Source organism: Talpa occidentalis, unplaced genomic scaffold (genome assembly GCF_014898055.3).
Source record: "Talpa occidentalis isolate TD23 unplaced genomic scaffold, MPIMG_talOcc4v2.1, whole genome shotgun sequence".
In the NCBI taxonomy this organism is placed as follows: Eukaryota; Metazoa; Chordata; class Mammalia; order Eulipotyphla; family Talpidae; genus Talpa; species Talpa occidentalis.
Genome location: NW_026555331.1, coordinates 82,160,506 through 82,182,838, shown reverse-complemented (window position 1 = coordinate 82,182,838; position 22,333 = coordinate 82,160,506). Strand labels below are relative to the sequence as shown.

Genomic DNA, 22,333 nt, shown 5'->3' with positions numbered 1-22,333 from the left:
CAATATCTGTCTGTGACACTACAAACAGATAACCAAAGATGTATCATTCAGATGGCATTAATTAATACAAAGAGACTCTCATATATAAAAAACAATACCTAAAGTTTAGTTGCAAAAAAAAAAGTACAGTGAATAACCTCATCATTCTTGTGCTCAACTTTTACCCCGACATCCACCAGTGAGCAAGAAAAGGGAATGTTGTCCTCTCCATGGGAACAAACGATCTACTATTTGCTATTACTATAGAGAAGCAGTAGTATCAAAGCGTATTAAGGGCCTCCCCGGTGGCGCAGCGGTTGAGCGCTGGGTTGCGAAGCTGCCCGCGGCCTCTGCGGCACCGGTTCGATCCCCGGCTGCTCCCCGGCCACCAGAGGAGGGTCCCACATGGCGCGCAGACCTCTCCTGCCGCCCGCTGCTCCCCTCAGCAGTGTACTTCTGTCCTTCTGCCTGCTCTGCTCCCTGCTCTGGCTCTGGTGAATTCTCTCACCCTCCTGCACTTCTGACTGTACCCAGTGCTTGTACAAACAAAAACAAACAAATAAATTAATAAATAAATAAAGCATGCCTCTATTAAAAAAAAAAACAAAAAAAACAAAAAAAGCGTATTAAAAAATGATATGTAAGGAATTAAATACATAAAAGGTTTATCTGATAACAGTTGCAAGTACAAATATAACTATAATAAATAAATCATTAATATGAAGTTGCTAATAATTATGGTACTCCCTAAGTAACTAATTTCAGAAGCTTAGTGAAAAATTTCTTGCAGAAATTTATAGTACACTATTCTTTTTTTTTTCCCCCAAGATTTTATTTATTTTTGCATAGAACTGAGATGTAGGCCAGAGGTGTGGGGGTAAGGGGATGAGAGGATTCTCCAAAGACAGAGTAAGGAGAAGAACAGGTGGACTGACTGAAATACACTGATGAAAGGAGCAGTGGGTGAAACAGGAGAGGGCTGCTGTGCCTTACGTAGGTTAGTTCCCTGGCCAGGGACCGAACTCAGGTCATCATGGTGATAGTGCTGAGACTTAACCTCTAGGCCACCAGGAAGCCCCTACACTATTCTTTTTTTTTTCCTTTAAAGATTTATTTATTTATACAAGAACCGGGGTACAGGACAGATGCGTGGGAGGGTGAGAGGATTCACCAGAGACAGCGTGGGGAACAGAACAGGCAGACTGACGAAATACACTGCTGAAGGGAGCAGTGGGCGAGACAGAAGAGGTCTGCCTTGCCATGTGGGATTCTCGCTGGCCGGCCAGAATCGAACCCACGCTGCAGAGGCTGCGGACAGCTTCACAGTGTAGCGCTCAACCGCCTGTGCCACCAGAGAGGCCCTACACTATTCTTGAGCATGTGCTCTTCTGCACTTATAAAAAAATCACAGCATACCAGCAATGAATCTGACACCCACTGCTTATAAAGATTCTACGGCAAGTTGAATACATGCTTCCTACCTCTCTTGCACCAAAAATGCTGCCAAGGAACTAAAAAGACATTTTTCAAAAATAATAAAATAGATTCAGGAATGGAAAACAAAGAGTGACAATATCTAATAAAATTTTTGAGGAGTTCTGAAAGATAGAAAGTAACCAGGATTAAAACTCATAAAAGACTGGCGAAATCTAAAGCTCCAACATGCAGAATATTTACTGTAAAAATCAACAGGTAAATATGAGACTAACCTACATAGCTGAGCTCATGGCATCCTCCAAAACAAACTGCAGGAGCATCTGCACAGAGAAAACAGCTGAGACCAAGGGTATTCAGGCCAAAGGAGCAGAGCCAGGACCAAAGTAACCAATACTCAGACAAAGGATGACATCCTCCACCTCCTCAAACTTCAAGCCTTGCCTCTTACCTACAAGCACTAGAGATAATTTCTATGAAACAAAATAAGCTAAGCCCAGTTCTCAAATACAAAAATGAATATACAGCCAAAAATCACTAGTCATTTCAGGAAAATCAACACCTTGAAAGGGAAGCATAAAATTCAGTAGGCATATAAACTAAAACTAGAGAGTTGATTGCAAAAGGAAGAATAATTTTAAATAAAAACGACCAATGTTTTTGGAGAGATCTGAGAAAGAAAATATATTTCTTTAAAAAGAAACAATTTCAGATCTTAGGTATTAAATATTTAATGAGCAAAAACAAATATTTAATGGCATTGAGTAGAAAAAAGGACACAGTTGAGAAAGTAATAAACTCAAAGTTTGAACAGAATTCTCCCAGAAAACTTTTGAGAAAGTTTGCATCTAAAAAGAAAAATTGTCCAGCTAGCATAATATTGTCACATACAACAATGGCTGCAAAAAAAAAAAAAAGCGGGATTTTCAAAATGAAAAGTGAAAATTATATTGAATCACTAATACTACTCTCAAGATAGTTCCACAGGTGGGATGGAAGAGCTACAATTTTTCTACTCATAGAAAAATTATCTAGAAATAAAGTTCTATACTATGTTAACATAAGATGTAGTTGGAGAAATGAGAGAAGTACAGAAAGTAAGGAAGAGCAGGAAAAGAGAAAAGAATGTCGAGATTTACTGGATTGATCAGGACAAACTGCAGATATGATTAACTCCAAATGCATAAGCTTTATTGCATTTCTTAAAAGATAACTACAAGAATAACATAAGTAATATATACAAATCCCAAACAAACTGAGGGCATAGGATTGGGAGTAGAAGAAAAAATGCAATGAAAAGGGGGGAAGAGAGTAGCTTTGGGAGGTTAAAGAAACAGGCTACTCAATAATCCTGCTAAGTAAAAAGCCATAAATTAGGAAGTTAAGTTCACACATAGTAATGATTACAATAAATATAAATGGACAAACTTCCTCTATTAAAGTTCTCATATTGGAAAGGAAGAAAATCAGCAATATGCTATTCAGATGAGAAAATGAAAAAAGAATAAATATAAAGGAGTAAGGAAGAAATATAAGCCCACAGAAGGATTTTAACAAAATTATGCATTACATAAATATTGATGGCATTTGAGACAGAACTGACAAAACAATGAGTATATTCCATTAAAATAATATTGAATTGTACCAATCAACTAGTATGAGACACATAGCTTTGAAATTAAATAGTTTAGTGTGAAACAACTGCTGGTACCTATAAAAATAACTACTCAGTGTCAAACCCACAGTGATAATAGGAGACAAACATCAGATGTCAACAGAACAAGCAACAAATGATAAATAAAATATGCATAGGCTTGAATATTAGAATTTACATTTGAATCTAATACATATTGAGATAATATTTTCAAGCACATATTTAACATTCACAAGAAATGACCACAGATTAGGCCACAGAGAAAAGTCTCAATATTCAAAACTACAAAAACATTTCAAGTTACTTTTCTGAACACAATGCTGTAAGTTAGAGATTAAGAATAAAAAAATTAAATAATTTAGCCAAATGGATTAAAAGGAAAATCAAAATTGAAAATTCACTATAAAAATATGTGGCATTAATGAAGACATGACACTTGACGACCCACAGGATGCCCCCAAATCAATACATAAAAGAAATTCTAAGTGTACAAGCAATACTAGAAAAGTTGAAAGCAACATGATTTAGACATTCAACTTCAGCTAGAGAAGGAAAAGCTAAGGACAAAGCATGAAGGATTAAGAAAGACAATAGACCTGTCTTCTTCAAGAAACATGTTAAAAAACAAACCATGTGTTGAGTTGAAGTAAAACTTAATGGAAAATTACATTCAAAATCCCCTGACTAGTCCTGTGTGGGTTATGTTCTCATGCATTTTTCATCGCCGGGAAACAGCTTGCGAATGTCGCACTTTTACCATCACCCTCCTGAGCCCAGGTTTTAAATAGCAATTTTAAAACCTATGTTAAACTTCAGGATAAAATGATCTTCAATAGGGAAAATATTGTGTTCACAGTTCCACTCTAAATTATTTAAAATCAGAATGAGAAGTCTGTGTGTTTGCTTTTGTGATTCTTTAAGAATAAATCCAATCTAAGTTAAAGAAAAAAGCAGCAGTAGAAAATTACCTCTTTACTCCTATCAGGAGATAAACTGCTAATGTGTATTTAGAGCAAGTACAAGACATAGTCACACAGAATTAGGAAGAGAATAGGAAGCCAACATTTTCTCTTCCTGGTAAGACACATAATTTTCTCAAAATGATCTCTTTTACTCTTTGTAAACTGCTTTACATAATATAGTTGATATAATCATTTTAAGACACTGATCCATAACAAACTTACTACTTGAAGAAACTGAAATGGAGGAAATTAGAAAAACAAGAGAAGATGCTAATGGTACAAAATACTCTATCTAATTCAACATATCTGGATATGTTAACTACCATAGTTAAAGTATCTTCTGTTATCACTAATAGATGTTAAATAAAGGATGTATGCAGAAAATTAATATTTTGTCACATTTGGTGGTAAAACAATCAATGTATTTGCCCTGTAAAAAAGATGTGCAGACATTGTGGAAATACACCATAATTTACAGGTCAATCATGTTAGTTTCATAGGAAGACTCTAACACATGTAATTCTCTCTAAAAGCTGTTCCAGTCTATAAAACAATGGGTCAAAGGAATATGCCACAGTTATGAGATAATCTAAGCTTTTAAGAGTTAGATTCTTGTACAGTCGGTCTCCTATTTTAAGTATGCAGAAATGTTCTGTGTAATTACTAAGCATATAAATAAGGAATCCAAATGCCAAGTCTTTAAAAGAGGCCAGTAATAAAATCCTTCCTATCAAATGAGAAAAACTAAGAAAATTCAGAAGGAGAGCTCCTATTTTGTTGGATAATTAAGGCTCAGGCATTTCATTTACTTTTTTTTCTTGCAACTTTATTAAATCATTACATATAAATAAAGATGCTAGATCAAACCAATATGTAGTCAACCCTAACATTATCTTTGGCTCTTTGATGTCAGAGCATGTATGGATGGCAAACAGCTTTGTGGGGCAACCATTTTCTGCTTATCACTTCCCTACTTAGAGTGCAGGCTTGAGATAGCACTTTAGAGAATTGGAAATACAGAGAGCTAATGAGCAATTACTAACAGACACTAACTGCACAGAGATGTGCAATTTAATGAGATAATGTGGATACATTTTTTAACAGAATAAAGGGTCCAGAGAACCATCAATTGTCTGGACCAGTGGAGGGGAACATTGGCATGGCATGAATAATGGAAGAGAGAGAATATTCCAGCTGAACGGTGTTTGCCACCCTGCCATGAATGAGATGCTCATGGTCCTTATTGGCTCTTGGTTATTATTTGCTTGATATCAGCAACAAGTAGTTAATATCAAATGTTTACCATATATCTGGCTTTGAGCTAACCAATTTAAATACATCACCTAAATTTAATCTCCATAATACCACCCCAAGGTTGGTATTAGTATCCCTATATGACCATGAAGTATTTAAAGAGTAGAGATATAAACTGCAATACTTCCCCTTATCCATGATTCTGCTTTCCATGGTTTTAGTTATACATGGTCAACTGTGATCATATGGTCTGAAAAAAAAAAAAATATATATATATGTGTGTATATATATATATATTTAGACTTTATTTTATTTTTGCATAGAAGAACTGTGATGCAGGCCAAAAATGTGGGGGGTGAGAGGACCTACCAAAGTCAAAGTGGGGAACACACCGAAATACACTACCAAGAGGAAAAGCAGCAAAAAAGGATAAGTTCACTGCACCACGTGGGCCAGCTTCCTGGTCAAGGATTGAATCCAGGCCACCACAGAGGGAGAGGGCCATTGCAATGGTAACACTAAGACTTAACCCCTAGGCTACCAGGGAGGCCCTGAAAATATATTTTGAGAGAGAGTGAGAGAGCCAGCCCATAACTTTTACTTGATTATATGTTCGATTTTATCATTGGCTATTGTTGTCAGATATGCAAGTCTCTGAGGTCATGCACTCTTGCTTCTGTGATTTCAGGCATGATTCCTAATGTAGATAATGACCAGCATAAGGACAACATAGACAGATACACATTTGGGAAGGCATGGTGTTGCATAGCAGTTATTGACCACAGTTTCCCACAAAAAAGAATGGCTGTTCTGCTTTCCATTAGAAGTGGGTTATGAGTTCTGGGGCCTGCGAGCCGGTGCTGGGGGTGCGCGGCCTGTCGTGGCGAGACCTTGCGCGCCGAGACGCGACTGGACGGGCCGGCGGCAGCCCTCAGGGGACGACATGCCAACTGCCAAGCAGCTAGCTGACATCGGCTACAAGACCTTCTCTGCTTCCATGATGCTCCTCACTGTGTACGGCGGCTACCTCTGCAGTGTCCGAGCCTACCACTTGTTCCAGCGGCGCAGCCTCCGGCGCCAGGCTGCCGAAGAACAGAAGCCCTCAGGAGTTCTGTAGAGCCAGCGACTCTTTTCTTTAAGCAGAGAGGCCTGAGGCATGCTGTGGAAAGACCTCACCTGCAGTCATTTCCAAGTCAAGAGAACTATGGTTTTCAAACCCTGCTGGAAAGAAGTTCCCTTGTTCTCCCTGGTACTGCCAGTTTGGGGAGGCTATTGAGTCATGACAGGAATTGGAGGGTGAGGCCCACCTACAAACAAACATTAAATATCTTGCTATGAAAAATAAAAAAAAAAAAAAAAAAAAAAGAAGTGGGTTATGAGTCTCACGTCTAGTCACTTTTTCCCACCTTTCTAGTATCTTTGAAGCCTAACTCAAAATAAGCAAAATTTTCAGGGAAATAACAATAAAGATATGATATTACTTCTGATAGCCCTTAAGTAAAGAGCCTTCTTTAAATGCTTGTTAGACTTTAGAAATCTTTAGAACAACAAAACTATGTTCATAAAATTCTTATGCCCATAAGTATGAAGTGACTAAACCCAATTATGGTTGGCTTGGAGGTAAATGGTGTTACACAGGAAGAGTTACTGCCTCCATTTTATACCCAGTGTGGAACTCAAAGGAAATCAGGAAAATGAGCACAATAAATTATCCCATCACAATAGGGGCAAGAATAAAAAGGACATTGGCAGAAAAGGTTCTGAAAAAAAAAAAAAAAAAACACAAAACAGAACATTGTAGCATCATGCTAAAAGAGAGTCAAAAAAAAAAAAAAAAAACATTTCCAGTTTGAGAAGAAAAGGGCAAAGACATTTTTCCAAAAGTATTGAGTGGAAGCAAAACCACCTATAATTAAAAGAAAGCACAGCAATTTCCACACAAAGCAATTAAGAGACCTGATACATAAGGGTTCTGTGCATTAATTTTACAACCTGCCATTTGACTAACTTCTCTCATTGTAGTATTTCCACTGATTCTTTTGGATTTTTCAGATATAACATCATAAATCTGCAGATAAAGATAATTTCCCCTCCTGTGGGAAAGGGTTAGCCCAATCAGAAACTCAGGAAAGAATATCTAAAAGAAGTTAACAATATGAAAGGAAACAGTGGAAGCTTCCAGTAAAAATGGTGACTTAAACACATGTATTTATCTCTACCCCTGTACAATCTGTATTAAAAAGATAATAACAATACAAGACAAATAGAATGAATAAAGAGAAGACCACGGACAAGATACAAACAACAATTTAGAGATGGAAGTCACATGGATGTGAGGCCACTGACTTAGAACACTGATAAAAGGCTTAAACCAGTAAGAGTCAATTTGAAGTGCAGAATACCAAAAACACTCAAGAACTGGAAGCTGAACTTCAGGGAGAGAGTAAATACAAAATGATTATTTAGAGTGGGTTGAAGAACAGGTACAGCCTCCTATTCTCCAGCAGATGTCTGCCCCTCCCCAATCCCAGGAGAGGTTTATTCTCTTTAGAAGGTTGTACCAGAAAGGCTTAGAACTGGGACATCAGGCACAGAGGAAATGAAGGTGAAGAGTCAGACTGAATGAAAATGAAGCACAAGAAAGTTCATGCAGAGAACTAGGAGATCCTGAGCCCCTTTTTGATCATCTCAGACTAATAGCCTAGAAAATAAGAGTGGTAAATTCACTTTGGAGGGATGAAAGGAAGCCTCATAATAGCAATTTGGAGATCAGCCAATACAGACTGCATTAAGATGGAGAACAGCAAGGACAATCATGGGGAGAAGAAAAAATGATAGGTTACCTGATTCTGATTTGTTTCAGAGGAGTTTTAAGTTCTTATCAAACAGTTTAACATCTCAATCTGTGATTAAAATTCTACTAATTAATTATATGCAAGATAAACAAATGAAAAAAGGTAGCAATTATGAGGAAAATCAAAAAGTTGTTCAAAGAAGGAAATTTAATCATGGTACACTGCGTGGCCCTGCAATGAGCAGTATTTACATCAACACAAGTTTGTAAATACTACATAGTAACTAAAATCAAAATATAGGTGAAACATTGTGTGTCTGCTAGACATAAATGCCCTAGTTGGCCACCATTTTGGTTAAGTGCAGTCTGTCCTCTAGTACAAGGTCAGAACAAACCAGTCAATTTGTTATATGACCTAAAAGAATGTAATATTAAGTAAGAGCAGGACACTTGATGACCCTGGGACAGTGGGTATACACCATGAGGTATAACTAGGAACTCATGGGGGACCCTTGATGGATGTATAACCAAGCGCCCCAGAGAATGATCAGTGGACTGCCTTGTCAATAAGATTGGAACCATGGCCAGGGACCTGGGGTATGGTTTAGATCACAACACCTAGTCATCAAGCAGGTAAGAAATACCTGGGAGCAGACTCACAACCCCCAAAACCCTAGATGATATAAGCACATTTTCAGTTTCATGCATCTTTTTCTCTTTGTCCTGTCCCACGTAACTGATGCTGTATGATTATTCTATCGATAAAAAGGCAAGGATCCTGCTCTTTCAGCAGAATCCTACATTGTGCAACCTGCTCCACAACTCCCGTTTCTTTATTAATGTGGTGTTGCCAATGCAACAAAACATAATTAGGGATAGCAATACAACAAAGAAAACTCTCTCTTTATGTGTTTCCTTATACCATAAATCAGTGGTTATATACAGTCTTGCTCAGATTCAGATTTAATTCTGTTGGTGGATTTTGTAAACTTCTATCAGAACATAATAATAGCATCTCTTTTGGTGATGTTATCAGGTATAGCTAATCATTACCTAGATGTGCTAATTCATCAGGGGTTGCCAAATGATGATTCCTAAATCTTTCTTTTTCCTTGATTTAATAAGGAGATTAATCCTAAAAGAGAAATTTTCCCTTAATGACTAGATTATCATGATGTAAAATTTCACACAGGAATCAGAAAAAAAAGCTTATAATGCTTTGCCAGTTTTCAATACTGATTCTTGTTTTTATAAAGGTTTCTAATGGGGTTGACACATGAATTCTATAACCTGTTATTTAACTAACTTCTCTCATTGTATTTGTTATTTTTTTAAGTAATTTTTTTTTAATAGTTTAAGAAGGTTGTAGCCAAGATTGCACTTCTGGCTTCATGGGATTAAGTTCTTCTTTCATGAAGTTAAAAAAAAAAAAAAAAAAGGCAGTCACACACACTAAGATCTTTCTATTCCAACACTTCTTTCTAGACCTTTCCTTGGTCCTCATTATCAGTCCTTCTCAGGTGTTTATTACAGCACTTTAATTTAACGAAAGGTCTTGTCCTGAAAAGATGCTTCAGTTTGACATTCTAGAAAAGTCACAAGAGAAAGACCAGCAGACAAGCTTGATACCAGTAGACCACTCACTGGTTTCCTTGCATTCATCCACTCACAGGAGCCATCAAAGGTTCTCTATTGCTGTCACTGTCCTAAGAATTACCCAGTGAACTGCCATTAGGTATTTGATGGCAATTTGGGGGTTTTCTGACTCTGAAAGTAGACACTAGTCCCTCTGCCTTCCCTGAGCTTTCTCCTTCACACTTTCTACTACGCAGTTCTGAAAACTTTTCATAGTTTGTTCTTCTTACTCCTAATTTGAGGTTCATGGAGATACCTTGTCACCTTTATTTGTTGCAGATGTCAGTCATTTCTTTTGACTTTACTATACTAGTTGCTCTAATTATATGAGGGGTCAAAAAACTCTACCACTGCTAATCTCCAAACATCCTCTATTAGATTGTTAAAGAGAAATACAAAGCACATTGGACACACAAGTCCCAGTGTCCTTCATGAGCATTTTAATTAATTCCTCATTGAAAATAAACACTGAAATCCCACTGTTATCATTTATACGTTGATGTATTGTACACACTGACATTTTAAACTACATGTTCCCTAGCAGCAACAAGTTACCCAGTACCCACACATCTTGGTTTCTAAATACCATTTTCCAATAAAAGAGATCAAGGTTATTGGAAGAAAAAGGCTGGGAAAATACAAAATTCATCCTTGCATCTTGTAGGGCATCTTGTCAAGGGCATCTTGTAGGACCAAAAGGTGAATAAGTGCTTAAAAGACAAAAATGTTGAAGACCCAAAAGGACAGGAGTCATTTCTTTAATTTGAGCAATAAAAGAAATAATACACCAGAGGACTGGAACTATATTGCAGATAAAATGCAGGATGACTGCTTAAATTTAAATGTCAGAAAAACAGCAAATAGTTTTTCAGTATTACTTTGCCTCATTGCAATACCTGAAATGGAAATTTCTATGTTATTTATAGGTTGACTATATATTAACATTAAGATTAACTATACAGTAAAAATATGTATAATTCTCTTTTCATAAGATAGGCTTAATCAGTTTCAACAACTCCTTTCATTTCTTCTAAATACTACTGAATCTAAAAGTTCTCTGAAAAGTTAGTAATAAATCTGTGATCTAGATAGACCTTACCTCATAATCATAGATAAGATTATAGGGGCCAGTTCAGAGAAAATCTGACAACCAAATCTCCTCACAAATACTGCATTAATAATATTTATCTCAGCTTAATTAACACAGAATGTGAAACAAGATCTGTGCTGTGTCAAACAGTTTAATTAAATTGAAAAATCAAAACTCTTTTAGCAAGGTTACAGGTCTTGCTCTACCTTGGCCCTCATGAAATTTAATATTTAATATTTATGAAATGGAATATTTCTAAGCAAGATGACACATTCAAAGTGCTCTTAGTTTTCTTCTCTTACCTCTTAAATTCTCTGAGTATCTATGGCAAAAGGCCCTAAGTATAGGTTAAATGTGAAAAATGTTTTATTTCAAAGATCATATGGTTATTTTTTTAACAATGCTAAATGAAGGACTGTCTTGGAAACATGAGTTTATTGTCAAAAATCAACAATCACCTCAAAACTTTAATCTCCTTAGGTCAAAAAGCAAGAATTGACTTTCAATTAGTTTGAGTTTAGAAAATTTCATTATAAAGAATAGGATTTCTCTTTTAGAAGATCAATTTTAATATCTTGCTTTTAAATTTTAAAATATTTACACTGAAATAAGACAACTGAATGAATTCTTTATTTTGAAATGAAATTCACTGTGAATTTGCCAAATGCAAAACTATTCTTACCACCCCAAACTCAGTTCAATATCCTCTCCAAGGATTTGAAATGCCAAAGGATTTTTAATTATATAGTCCTCTAATGAAAAACAACCAGAAAAAATTATGATTTTTCCAATACTAATTGAGACATTTCTCATTAGCTGGCTGGGTGCTTAAGAATAGTCTGTATAGCTACTCTCTTTCCTCTCTCTTCTCTCTTCACTCTCTCAACATTAAACCACCCTGGGAGAAAATCCATAATAATGCACTGATAAAGCCACCTGCTGTCATCCAGCACAGCATGCTACTGTTATAAGAGGAATATTCTTTATGTTTACCCACTGATAAACAAGAAGACTTGCACTTACCGAGCTGGGACTCGAGTGCCGCCTAACTTTAGGGGACTCTTTGCCTGTGGAGGAGGTCTTAAAATTAATACAAGCATTGTTCTCAGAATGCACCCTCTTTACTTGATTAGTTGGTTTCTCAAATGGGTCAAAAGTGCTCTGTGTCCTCTGAACCCTGACTTTTTTATCCTCAGGAATTGTGTCCAGGGGTTTCATCACTGAGTCCATTCCCTGGCAGTTCCGTGTAGACATCTTTGTGACACATATCTGGGAAGAAAAAAAGAAATGAAATGAAAGTCAGAACTTTCCACTGAAATTTTAAAATCACAAAAGATACTGATTTCTTATTCTAGAAAACCTGCCAATTTCAATTTCAGGAAATATTCCAAAAGGACACCTTCTAAAAGCTACAACAGCTTCTATCAAAATATGCAAAATTCTCACAACCATTATATTTATACTTGTTTAGGGCTAACACTAAAAATGCTGCCCCTAAAATGGAAAACTTGAAGCCTAGACTGCTAGTGCCCTAAGGTGGTTTTTGAAATCTGTCACAGGTCTTACCACCTCACTGCAAGTGGGATTATTCTGAATGTTTAAGAAGTTGGATAAATTGCCTTAAAAAAATAAAACAACAGTTGAGTTAAATTAAACAGGCATTTTAACTGATGGGTCATCAAAAACAGCTAACAAAGGCCTCAGGAAAAGAACATTATGTTCTTCAAAAGTTTAATAATATATATATGTATGAGGAGGGAGAGAGAGAGAGAGAGTGAGTGCAAGAAAGCAAGAAGGAAAGAAAATCTGCCCTCAACTTGATTTCCTCTCCAAACTGGAATGGAGCATATAAAATGGCTAATTAATAGTTAGAGATGGTGAAAAACTGAAAACAAATTTTTACAATAAAATTTAAAAAAAAAACCAATACAAAAAGAAATATATTGAATACAGTCATTTCAGGATTTTTTTTAATGTTACCCCACTAGACCCCTAGCTCCTTCCCAATTTCCCCACTTTCCTTTTACTACAGTGCCTGTCCCACTATCTGATTTTATTTCAGTCTCTCTTTTCCTCCTTGTTTTCCACATTAAATTCTAACTCTTTGGCTCTCCCTATACTCTGGAGACTTTGTTGGCTTTATTTAATGATTTTATGGCCTCTAGCCTGTCTGTAACACCAAGAAGCATAATCCCCACAGAAACATTGCTTAGTTTTGCCAAGGAGAATAGGGAGCTAACCTACATCCCATTTAGCATGCATTCTATTTTTTTTTTATTAAAGGTCTTTGAGTTATCTTAGTAAATTAGACTTTTTCTCCTGTATTTCAAAGGACCTATATGGGGAAAAAAGGTTTGTAACAATATGGAGAAAAAATTATTATGGAGTATAACTTTGTAGCACATATACACCCTATAGCCACAGCTTAAAAAAAAAAAAAAAAAACACAGTAGGGCCTCCCTGGTGGCACAAGGGGTTAAGACGCAACCTATGAAGCTGTCCACAGCCTCTGCAGCACGAGTTCGATCCCTGGCCAAGGAGCAACACACATGGCACAGCAGACCTCTTTTGTCTCGCCCGCTGCTCCCCTCAACAATGTACTTCAGTCAATCTGCCTGTTCTGTTCCCCACTCAGTCTCTGGTGAATCCTCTGACCACTGACACCTCTGGCCTGTGCCCTAGTTCTTGTATGCATAAATAAATAAATCTGAAAAAAAAAAAAAAAAAAACAAACAGTAAATACTAAATGACAAATGTCATTTGGACATGTCAGCAGAGAAAAGAAGAGCAATAAGGACCCATCAAAGCTAAAAAATGAACTTAATTCTTAACAAGAGTTCATGAAATTATAGAAATTCATATAAACCTTCCATTTGCTCAACTTTGTGCTACCAATTCTGGCAAACTAAGACTGCTTATTTTAGGAAGCACAGGTATTTTATACCCAAACAGACTGATAAATCTCTGAGTCTATACAAGTTAAGTAAGTGAAACTGTTACAGGATCTAGTGTCACATCACTGTGCCTCAGTCAAAAGCGGACCACATTTACAATAGTGGCCCCATAAATGACCTAGGTGAGTTGCGGGCTAAGCCATCTACATTATGTAAGTGCACTCTATGCTGCTTACACAAGGATGAAACTAACAACACATTTCTCAAAACATACCTCTATTGGGGCCTTGCTGGCGGCGCAAGGGGTTAAGACGTAACCTATGAAGCTGTGCGCAGCCACTGCAGCGTAACTTCGATTCCCCAGCTAGCCAGGGAGGTGACATACATGGTGCAGCAGACCTCACCTGACTCACCCGCTGCTCCCCTCAGCAGTGTATTTCAGTCAGTCTGCCTGTTCTGCTCCCCACTCCATCTCTGGTGAATCCTCTCACCCCCCCATATCTCTGGCCTGTACCCCAGTTCTTGCATGCATAAATAAATAAATCTTAAAAAAAAAAACCTCTATCATCAAGTGACAGATGACTATGCCTTGCTTCCTTGTGCCTTACAATAATATGTTCTCATGAGGTAGTCTCTAATTTAACTGATCACAGTATGGGGCAATTGTTAATTTTTTTTAAGATTTTTTATTTGTATTTATTTATGCATATAAGAACTGGAGTGCAGGCCAGAGGTACGGGGTTGAGAGCACTCACCAGAGACAGAGGGGGGAGCAGAACAGGCAAATCTACTGAAATCCACTGCTGAGGGGAGCAGTGGGTGAGACAGGAGAGGTCTACTGGACCATGTGGGTTAGCTCCCTTGCCGGGGATTGAACTCATGCTGCAGTGTCTGGGTATAGCTTGATAGTGCTGACTTTAACCCCTGTACCACCAGGGAGGCCCAGACACGTGTTTATTATAAGTCAGTGCAAACTGCACATGTGGAAAGCCAGTTTCTCTAAAGCATTCTCTCTTTTAAACATGATAGTTGCAGCCTTGTTCTAACTTTGAAGAGAGAAATGTACTTCAACAAAAACTTCTTAATTTCAAAGATTTCCCACAAACATCCACAAGCTCTTCATCTTCATCATCTTTTTCATCTACAAGGAAATAGCAAAACACAAGTACAAAACAATCATTGGCATAAAACCAACTTCTTAGAAACAGTATGCTTGTGGGCCTCCCCTCGTGGTGCAGCGGTTGAGCACTGGGTTGAAAAGCTGCCAGCGGCCTTTGCAGTGCCAGTTGAATTCCCGGCCCCCGGCGAGGGTCCCATATGGCGTGGCAGACCTCTCCTGCCTTGCCCGCTGCTCCCCTCAACAGTGTGTTTAGTCAGTCTGCCAGTTCTGTTCCCCGCTCTGGCTCTGGTGAATTCTCTCACCCTCCCGCATCTCTGACTGTACCCAGTGCTTGTATAAATAAATAAATCTTTTAAAAAAAAAGTTTAAAAAAAAACAAAACAGTATGCTTGTCTGGAAACAGGTCTATGGTTGCGATTTTACTTATTGCCATGAACATTTCTTGCTAGTTAGTCCCTAGTTCACATGATATTTTAAAAATATATATGAATATCCCACAGTGGTTTGCAGAGTACCAAATTTTCCAGGCAGATTCAATATCTCCTTATCCAATTCTATGAGGCAAGGATGCTGTCTATATTATTGCACCCTTTCCTTTAGTGCCTCGACTCAGTGCCTCAATAAAGCTCAATAAGGGTCTGAATTAATAAATCAGATTTAAGAAGTTTCATTCAAGCAAGGAGTCTCCTTGCTGAAAGGGACTGAAGCTCTGAAATACTTGTTATTCAAAAACTAGAATAAAAAAATAACAGCAGTCTGATGTAAAAATAATATACATGTATGTTCACAAAACACTATCAACAAAAGAATTCCTTAAACTACAAACTACTGAAATATGCAGAATTTAAGAGGACAACCAATGTCCCACACTTTTGCATGACCCCTCCCCTATGTGTGCGTATAATGAGGTATCAACTCCCATGACTATGTTATGTGATATGGCAATCCCACTTAACCCTGGATGGTTACATGTGACCTAATCAGGAGAGCCCTTTAAAAGCAGATAGTTTTTTCAGATAGTTGCAGAAGACCAAGAGTGGCTAGCTTGGAAGGAGGCAAACACCTCATGCTGTAAACCAATATGTATCCACAAGGCACAGAACTGCATGGGGAATGTCTTCAAGAGCTGACAACTAGCAGGAAAATGGGATAATGGTCCCACATGGTGCACAAAAAATTGAGTTCTATTAGCAACTAGATGGTTTATAAGAGAATCCCAAGCCCCAGATGAGAACCATGTCAAGGCCAATACCTTGATTTCAGTCCATTTGGACCTTGCTAGAGAAACCAACTATGCTATGCTGCACTTCAACCTACAGAAGCTGTGAGAGAATAAGTTAGTGAGTTTGTGCTGATGCCTTACACAACAATAGAAAACGAATATATTCATGTTGCTGAAATCGCTGGAAGCACTTTGATATTTGAGCAGGATGTTCTTAGGAACATGTTGCAGATACCACTTACTGAATTTGATACCTTGTATCGGATCCAGGAGCAAACAGGAGATGATTCTTAGGGTTACTATCAATCAATAATCAGACATTCAGAATTTTCTACATGATGAAACCCCATCAGCATTATAAAGGCCACAAATAAGTTCTCCACATAATTAAGTTTATACACAATTCATGCTGGTCTCTACTTCTCCTGGACTTTGTGTGAATAATACCAGTGTCAGCACCGGCTTTGGGTACCCATCTTCATCCAGGAAAGTAATCTATACTTGAGTTTTCCACCTAGGGCAAAGTGGCTGTCCCAGAAAAGTTTCAAGTTTCCAATATTTGGGACAAACAACTTAAATGTGATCTGACCCTTTCTGTTAACCATGAGCACATCAGATAGTTGAATCCAGGCCTTTCATAAAGGCATGAGGAATTAGTCTTCTCTCATGAGCTTGCCAGGCAGACCCCAGAGAGAAGAGGGAAGGGTGTACTTGAGAGAAGGACATGGGCAAGGTGAAGTAAGAATATGCTCTTTCTGCCTAGAGTTGCAATCTCTGGCAGCTCCTACGGTACTTGGAGAAGAGTGAGCAGATTGGAGTCCAAACAATGAAAGAGAGGGTTCTAGAAAGCAGATTATATAGCACTAGTGTAACTCTCCAGTGCCCAAGTCTTCATTTGAATCCTTCCATCAACCGTCACCAATCTAAATAAGCATTTCTCCTTGTCAAATAGAATCTGTCATTCTTCCTGTAACAAAATTTATGGTCTTGGTGCAGTAGTAGTAAATGTTAGTGACATATTTAACCTCATGCTACCAGAAAACTAGGGAATAGACATGTAAGTCAAATTGGAAAAAAATCAGTGGGAACTCATAAACCTCAAAATAGGCAGATTTTTACAATGACCAAATAGTAGCCCTTAGATCCACCACTAACTTTATGCGAACCACTAGAACTCAGATTTTGGTCTATGTTCCCACTCTCCACTATGAGAAAAGAAGAATCCTTGGAAGTTAACTTGATTCCAGTTCACAGAGCAGGAAGGATAAACAGCTGTGAAATATCCAGCTGTTGCTGGGAAACTAGCATCCTTTCAAAAATGCTAGAATTATTAATGACGATGCTAGAATTACAAAGGTATCTGACTTAAAGAGGCTCTGAGTAGCCAAAGTATGATTAAGTATTTGAAGATCAAAGTGAAAATAAAATTATGGCTAAATGAAACAGGTTGAGTTATTGAAAGACTGTCAGTTTAGTATAATTTCAAGAGAGAAGAGTTAATAGAATGGGCAAATGGCAGTTATAAACGAAAGATGAATACCACTGGATATGATACGGATGTTTTTAACACATGAAACGATGAGTAAGAAGTCAGGCTGGAAAAGAACAGGAAAGACTGATCAGGACCCATGAAGAGAAGGTCTGAGCAGCACAAGTGCAGAAGAAGCACGGGGTGTCCCGGTAATAACAGGCCATGTCAATATAACACCACAACAGACTTCAGGGTATGTGACATTGCCTAAACACCACTTTACAACAGATACATCTGGTAGGGATACATCAGGCAGCAAAGAAAACCTAGGTGAAACCAATAGGGAAGATAGGGAAGACTTGGGGGTTGGGGGTGAAGAATATAAGTTAAGTTCTAATAACTAGTGAAATTAAACCCTTAAAAAGGAAACTCAGCTCCTAACCAGTGACTCAGACCTGATTTACTCTGAATAAAGCAATCCACAATCAACAACTTGGGTCCTATAATACTATTTTGAGAAGACACTGTTTTACTTGTGAATTTGTAAAGATTACACAACCCCAAGAAGATTCAAAAGTTATTATTATTGAAACTCCTAGAAGTAATCTAAAGAAGAAAATTTATAATTATCAAAAGTTATAAAAAGAATATGGAAATAATAATAAAACTAAGCCCATGGTGTTGGTGTTTTAAAAGGAGATATACATGTAGTAATATAATTTGAAATAATCATATTTATGAATGTTTCTTTGTTTACAGTACCTGAAAAAAAGTCCTGCTAAATTAGTATTCGAAATTTAAAGAATTTAAGTAGTAATTAATGTTCAAATAGACTAAAACAAATGGGTTTTCAAAGTTATATTCATTAGCTACATATGTGTGTTTGTTTTCTTTTCTAAAGATGTGGTCACTTGGCGAAGTCTAGAGGCCACAAGCTATGGATATTCTAGGCACAGAAGACGCCTCCAGCTTTCACTGTCCTATACAAATGCACTCACCATTGCACAGCTTTTCTCCCACACCAAGCCATGGACCCACTACAAGATTCATCTCAAAAATTATTTTGCTGAGAACCCCTTACTGACTACACCTCACCCACTCAGACTAATCCTTCATTAAGAATTCACTTCATGTGTAGAAATGTAACTGATTTTGTATGTTGATCTTGTCTCCTGACACTACGAAATTCAGATATTGTTTCTCATAGTTCGTGTGTGTGTGTGTCTGTGTGTGTCTGTGTCTGTGTGTTTGTGTGTGTGTGGTCTTTAGGATTTTCTATATATGGTATATCATCTGCGAATTAAAAATTTTATGTTCTCCTTCCAAAAATGAAAGGATTCACTTCAGTGATTGTGCATTTTGTCTGCTCCAATATTTTGCATACCACACATTAGAATTACTTCTGTTGTGATACTGGTCATCTCTATGACCCGACTGTCTCCTCCAAAGGGCAAAAATTATGTTTTCTATTCATCCAGTTGCCCCCAAGACCACTTTTTCCTTCAAATCTCAGCTTGAAAGGTCTAGTAAGTGTTTGTTTGTTTCACTAACTCAGAGAAAATAAGGGCCTTTCACAGGTTAAAAGCCATTTTCTCACAGGATCAGAAGGAAACATCCTTAGTACCGTTGCCCAGAGCCAATCACAGTTTGATAGCTGTGCTATCAGGACCATCTGAAAATAAGAGACATTGCAATACTAATGGGAATTAAGATAGGTTTTCTTTGTGACTGCATTTTTTCACACTTCCTTGTTCCATTTAGAAACCAAAGTGACAAAACTCACATAAGCAGGGATGTCTCATGGTACTTGAAAACAGAAGAAATCATCACAAATACCAAAATAAACTTCTGTTCTTTTTTATTTACAGTAAATTCAACAGAATCTAGAATTTCAAGCAAGGTTAGAGATGCACCCACATATTTGCGTGCTCATCTGAATCAATTATTTTGGTCCATTCATTATCAACAGGAGTCTGTAAAAAGACTCAAAACTCAGTAAAAATTGCTAGAAATTCGAAGTCTTGGAGGAGCCAAAGATCACAGTATGACCTAACATTTTTGCTTGGGCCTTTGCGAAATCCAGACAACTGTCTACCAAACTCACAGCAACAGACAGGAAAGAGGACAACTTAATTCAGTTAAGGCTAGCATTCATTTCAAGTGAATTCATTCGGCCTGAAAATTGTCCCTTTGAATTAACCATTTTCTGGTGATCAGCATTTTACTGAGCTCAGAGTGTGATCTTCCCTATTTCTTCACACTCTTTGTAAGGGCAGATACTAGAAAACAAATTGATTCAAAAGACTCTAAGATGACCCATAGTGAATATGCATCAGCCCTCAACAGTAGCTAAGTCACAATCCTTTGACATTCATGAAAAGAACATCTACTACAGTCTAAAGCAAAAGTAAAATAAGCAAAAGTCTTGACACTTGACCTCTAATACTTGTTTTTCCCCTTGTGTGCTATCCTGTGGGGGCCTGATAGCTTCTCCTACTCAGTGTCTTTTTCAAAATCTGCTTGCTCTCAATAAAAAGTGTATCATCAGTCACAGTGTTTTTGAACACTTATATCAGAGTATCGTCTCTCTTAGAATCATCTGAACTTAAACACAATAAAATAAAAAGCGCCATCCCTTGTAAAAGGAATTTCAGCTATTAGGGGATAGGCAGGCATAATACTGGGGTTGGGGAATCATAACCCGTGATAGTTGCCTTCATCTCTAACTTAAACCTGTGTGTATGTGTGCACACATGTGGTTTTATGTACAGGTGGCAGTGTGAATGGCTACATGAACAAAGATAGATATGTATATAGCAGGACATTTGCATGAGTGTATTTTTACTTACAGCTCTATTTTATCAGAATCAAGATCTTCCTTAAAATCACTTTCAAAACATTAATTAATATATAGGCAAATGTGCTGCCCACATAAGTCAGAACTAAGTGACTTAGAACAAGCCACTTAAGCTTTCAGGTCTCAGTCTTCTCATCTGTAAAATGAAGCCATTAAAAAAGGTAGTACTAAGAAACTATATTCACATGAGACACCTTCTGAGTAGGGATCTTTCTTGTCAATGAAAAGATTTTCACCAGTAGTTCTCACTCACCAGAATTCAAAGTCAATTGTGATTTAATTTAAAAATGCTTATTTATCTACTGACTGGATTCTTTAAGATCTGACCTAATTTCATTGGAATCCTGAATCCACTGGCTAACAGACATAGCTGAATGAAGAACTCTTGAGGACATTACATCCTTTGATGGAGCTTCAGTGACTTTCAACCTTTACTGTGTTTCAATGCTTACACCAAGAGGCTTGATAATTGTTTTTGCTAATTCTATTAGGAAATATATGGGTGGTATTCCCAGTAGTTTAAACTAGAATATATGGGGTTAAAATGACTTTATTTAGTTGATTTCTCTTCTGTTATAATTATATATTTGATTTGGATAAGAGACAGAGCTTTACTTCAAGGCTCACAGACAAAAATGCATATATTTACTGATCTCTAGATTCTTTTATTTCACCCAAATCATAATGGTAAGTTTAACATAAAATTTAATGAATACTCAGAGTAAGGGTAGAAATACCATCACTGTTATTAGTTGTGGGCTATATAGATTTTTCTGAATGTAGTTATCTTTAGGGATCAAGATTGCATCTGGAATATTTTCTCACCCCTTGCTGCTTGTAGACCAGCAACACTGGCAATTTCTGGCATGGCAGAACCCTCCCCATCCCCCAGTCTCACTGAGTTAGAACTTGCATCTTTAACAAGATCCCCAGGAGGTTTGCAGGTGGCAGGGAAGGTAGGTCTGAGGTGCACTGTTTTAAATGAGGGAATGCCAGATTCTACAGCTATGGTCATATCAGGGACTGAGATTGTGAAAAAGGCCAAGGTTTTGGAGGTGATCTGAGTGGCAACCATTTGAATATTCCCTGGGTAATATTTTTTGCTCAAGCTTCCCACAAAAAAATCATAGGAATTTCAGGAAATTAATATAAGAAAGTAATATAATTTTATAACTCTGAAATAAACTTTTCCAATAAGATACTCTCAATATATTTATATTGGGTACACCAATATATTCATGAATTAAAAAGATGCAATGAAATTGCCTAAAGAAGAAGAGAAAGGAGAATATATGTGTGTTATAACAGCATATGTGACATTACTTCCTGCATAGAAAATTAAGGATTTATGTGTTTCTAATACAGGTTGCCATTGGCGACCCTGTCTATTAAAAAACACACACACACACAAAATTGTTCTAGAGCAAATTATTAATTTGCTGTTTAGTTACCGCAGTTTATTTGGTAGCTTTGAAAAAAAAAATTAAAAGGAAGTCACTTTAGGATCCACAAATGAAATTTTAGAAGGAATTTATACTTGTGAAAAGTATCACTTATCCTAAAACAAATCTTCCCTGAAGAAAAAAGCACTTTGCCTGCATGGCATAACTGAACACTTCCTACCCCAGATTGGACAAAAGACATGAACTCCTACTCACACAAGTAAGGACATGGTGATTCTGTGGCAATCTGGGTGAAACATCATTCAGTCACTGTTTCCACTAAAATCTTACTAAATGTAAAAAAAAAAAATTAAAGGTCAAGGGGATAAAGAAGAAAATTTTCTGCCACCTACTTGATATCCATAAGCATATGCTGATTAAAACCCCATCATGGAATAAAGACAGTCGGGAGCATGGTGCTCAATATAATATAGCCAGATGTGAAGACAATGTTGGAGGTGAAATACTGGAATGGCCATCTATCTCGCCTCCCATTTATTGCCAGAGGGCTCAGAGTGAGCACAT

At 37.2% G+C, this 22,333-nt stretch overlaps 2 protein-coding genes across 2 annotated transcripts in view; one reads left to right on the top strand and one right to left on the bottom strand.

Moving 5' to 3' along the window:
* Positions 1 to 22,333, bottom strand: part of CDK14 (cyclin dependent kinase 14) — a 520,730-nt gene that overhangs the window by 360,997 nt on the left and 137,400 nt on the right. The window contains exon 3 of the mRNA XM_054692320.1: positions 11,826 to 12,071. Coding sequence (XP_054548295.1) covers positions 11,826 to 12,071 — 246 coding nt within the window. The remainder of the gene's footprint in view (positions 1 to 11,825; positions 12,072 to 22,333) is intronic.
* LOC119241896 (cytochrome c oxidase assembly protein COX14) lies at positions 6,128 to 6,610 on the top strand. Its single transcript, XM_037507557.2, has one exon. It carries the CDS (start codon positions 6,227 to 6,229, stop codon positions 6,398 to 6,400), a length of 174 nt encoding a protein of 57 aa, XP_037363454.1. The 5' UTR covers positions 6,128 to 6,226; the 3' UTR covers positions 6,401 to 6,610.

What these genes read in the sequence shown, in the direction of transcription:
- LOC119241896 (XM_037507557.2), top strand. Translation starts at nt 6,227, where the DNA reads ATGCCAACTGCCAAGCAGCTAGCTGACATCGGCTACAAGACCTTCTCT.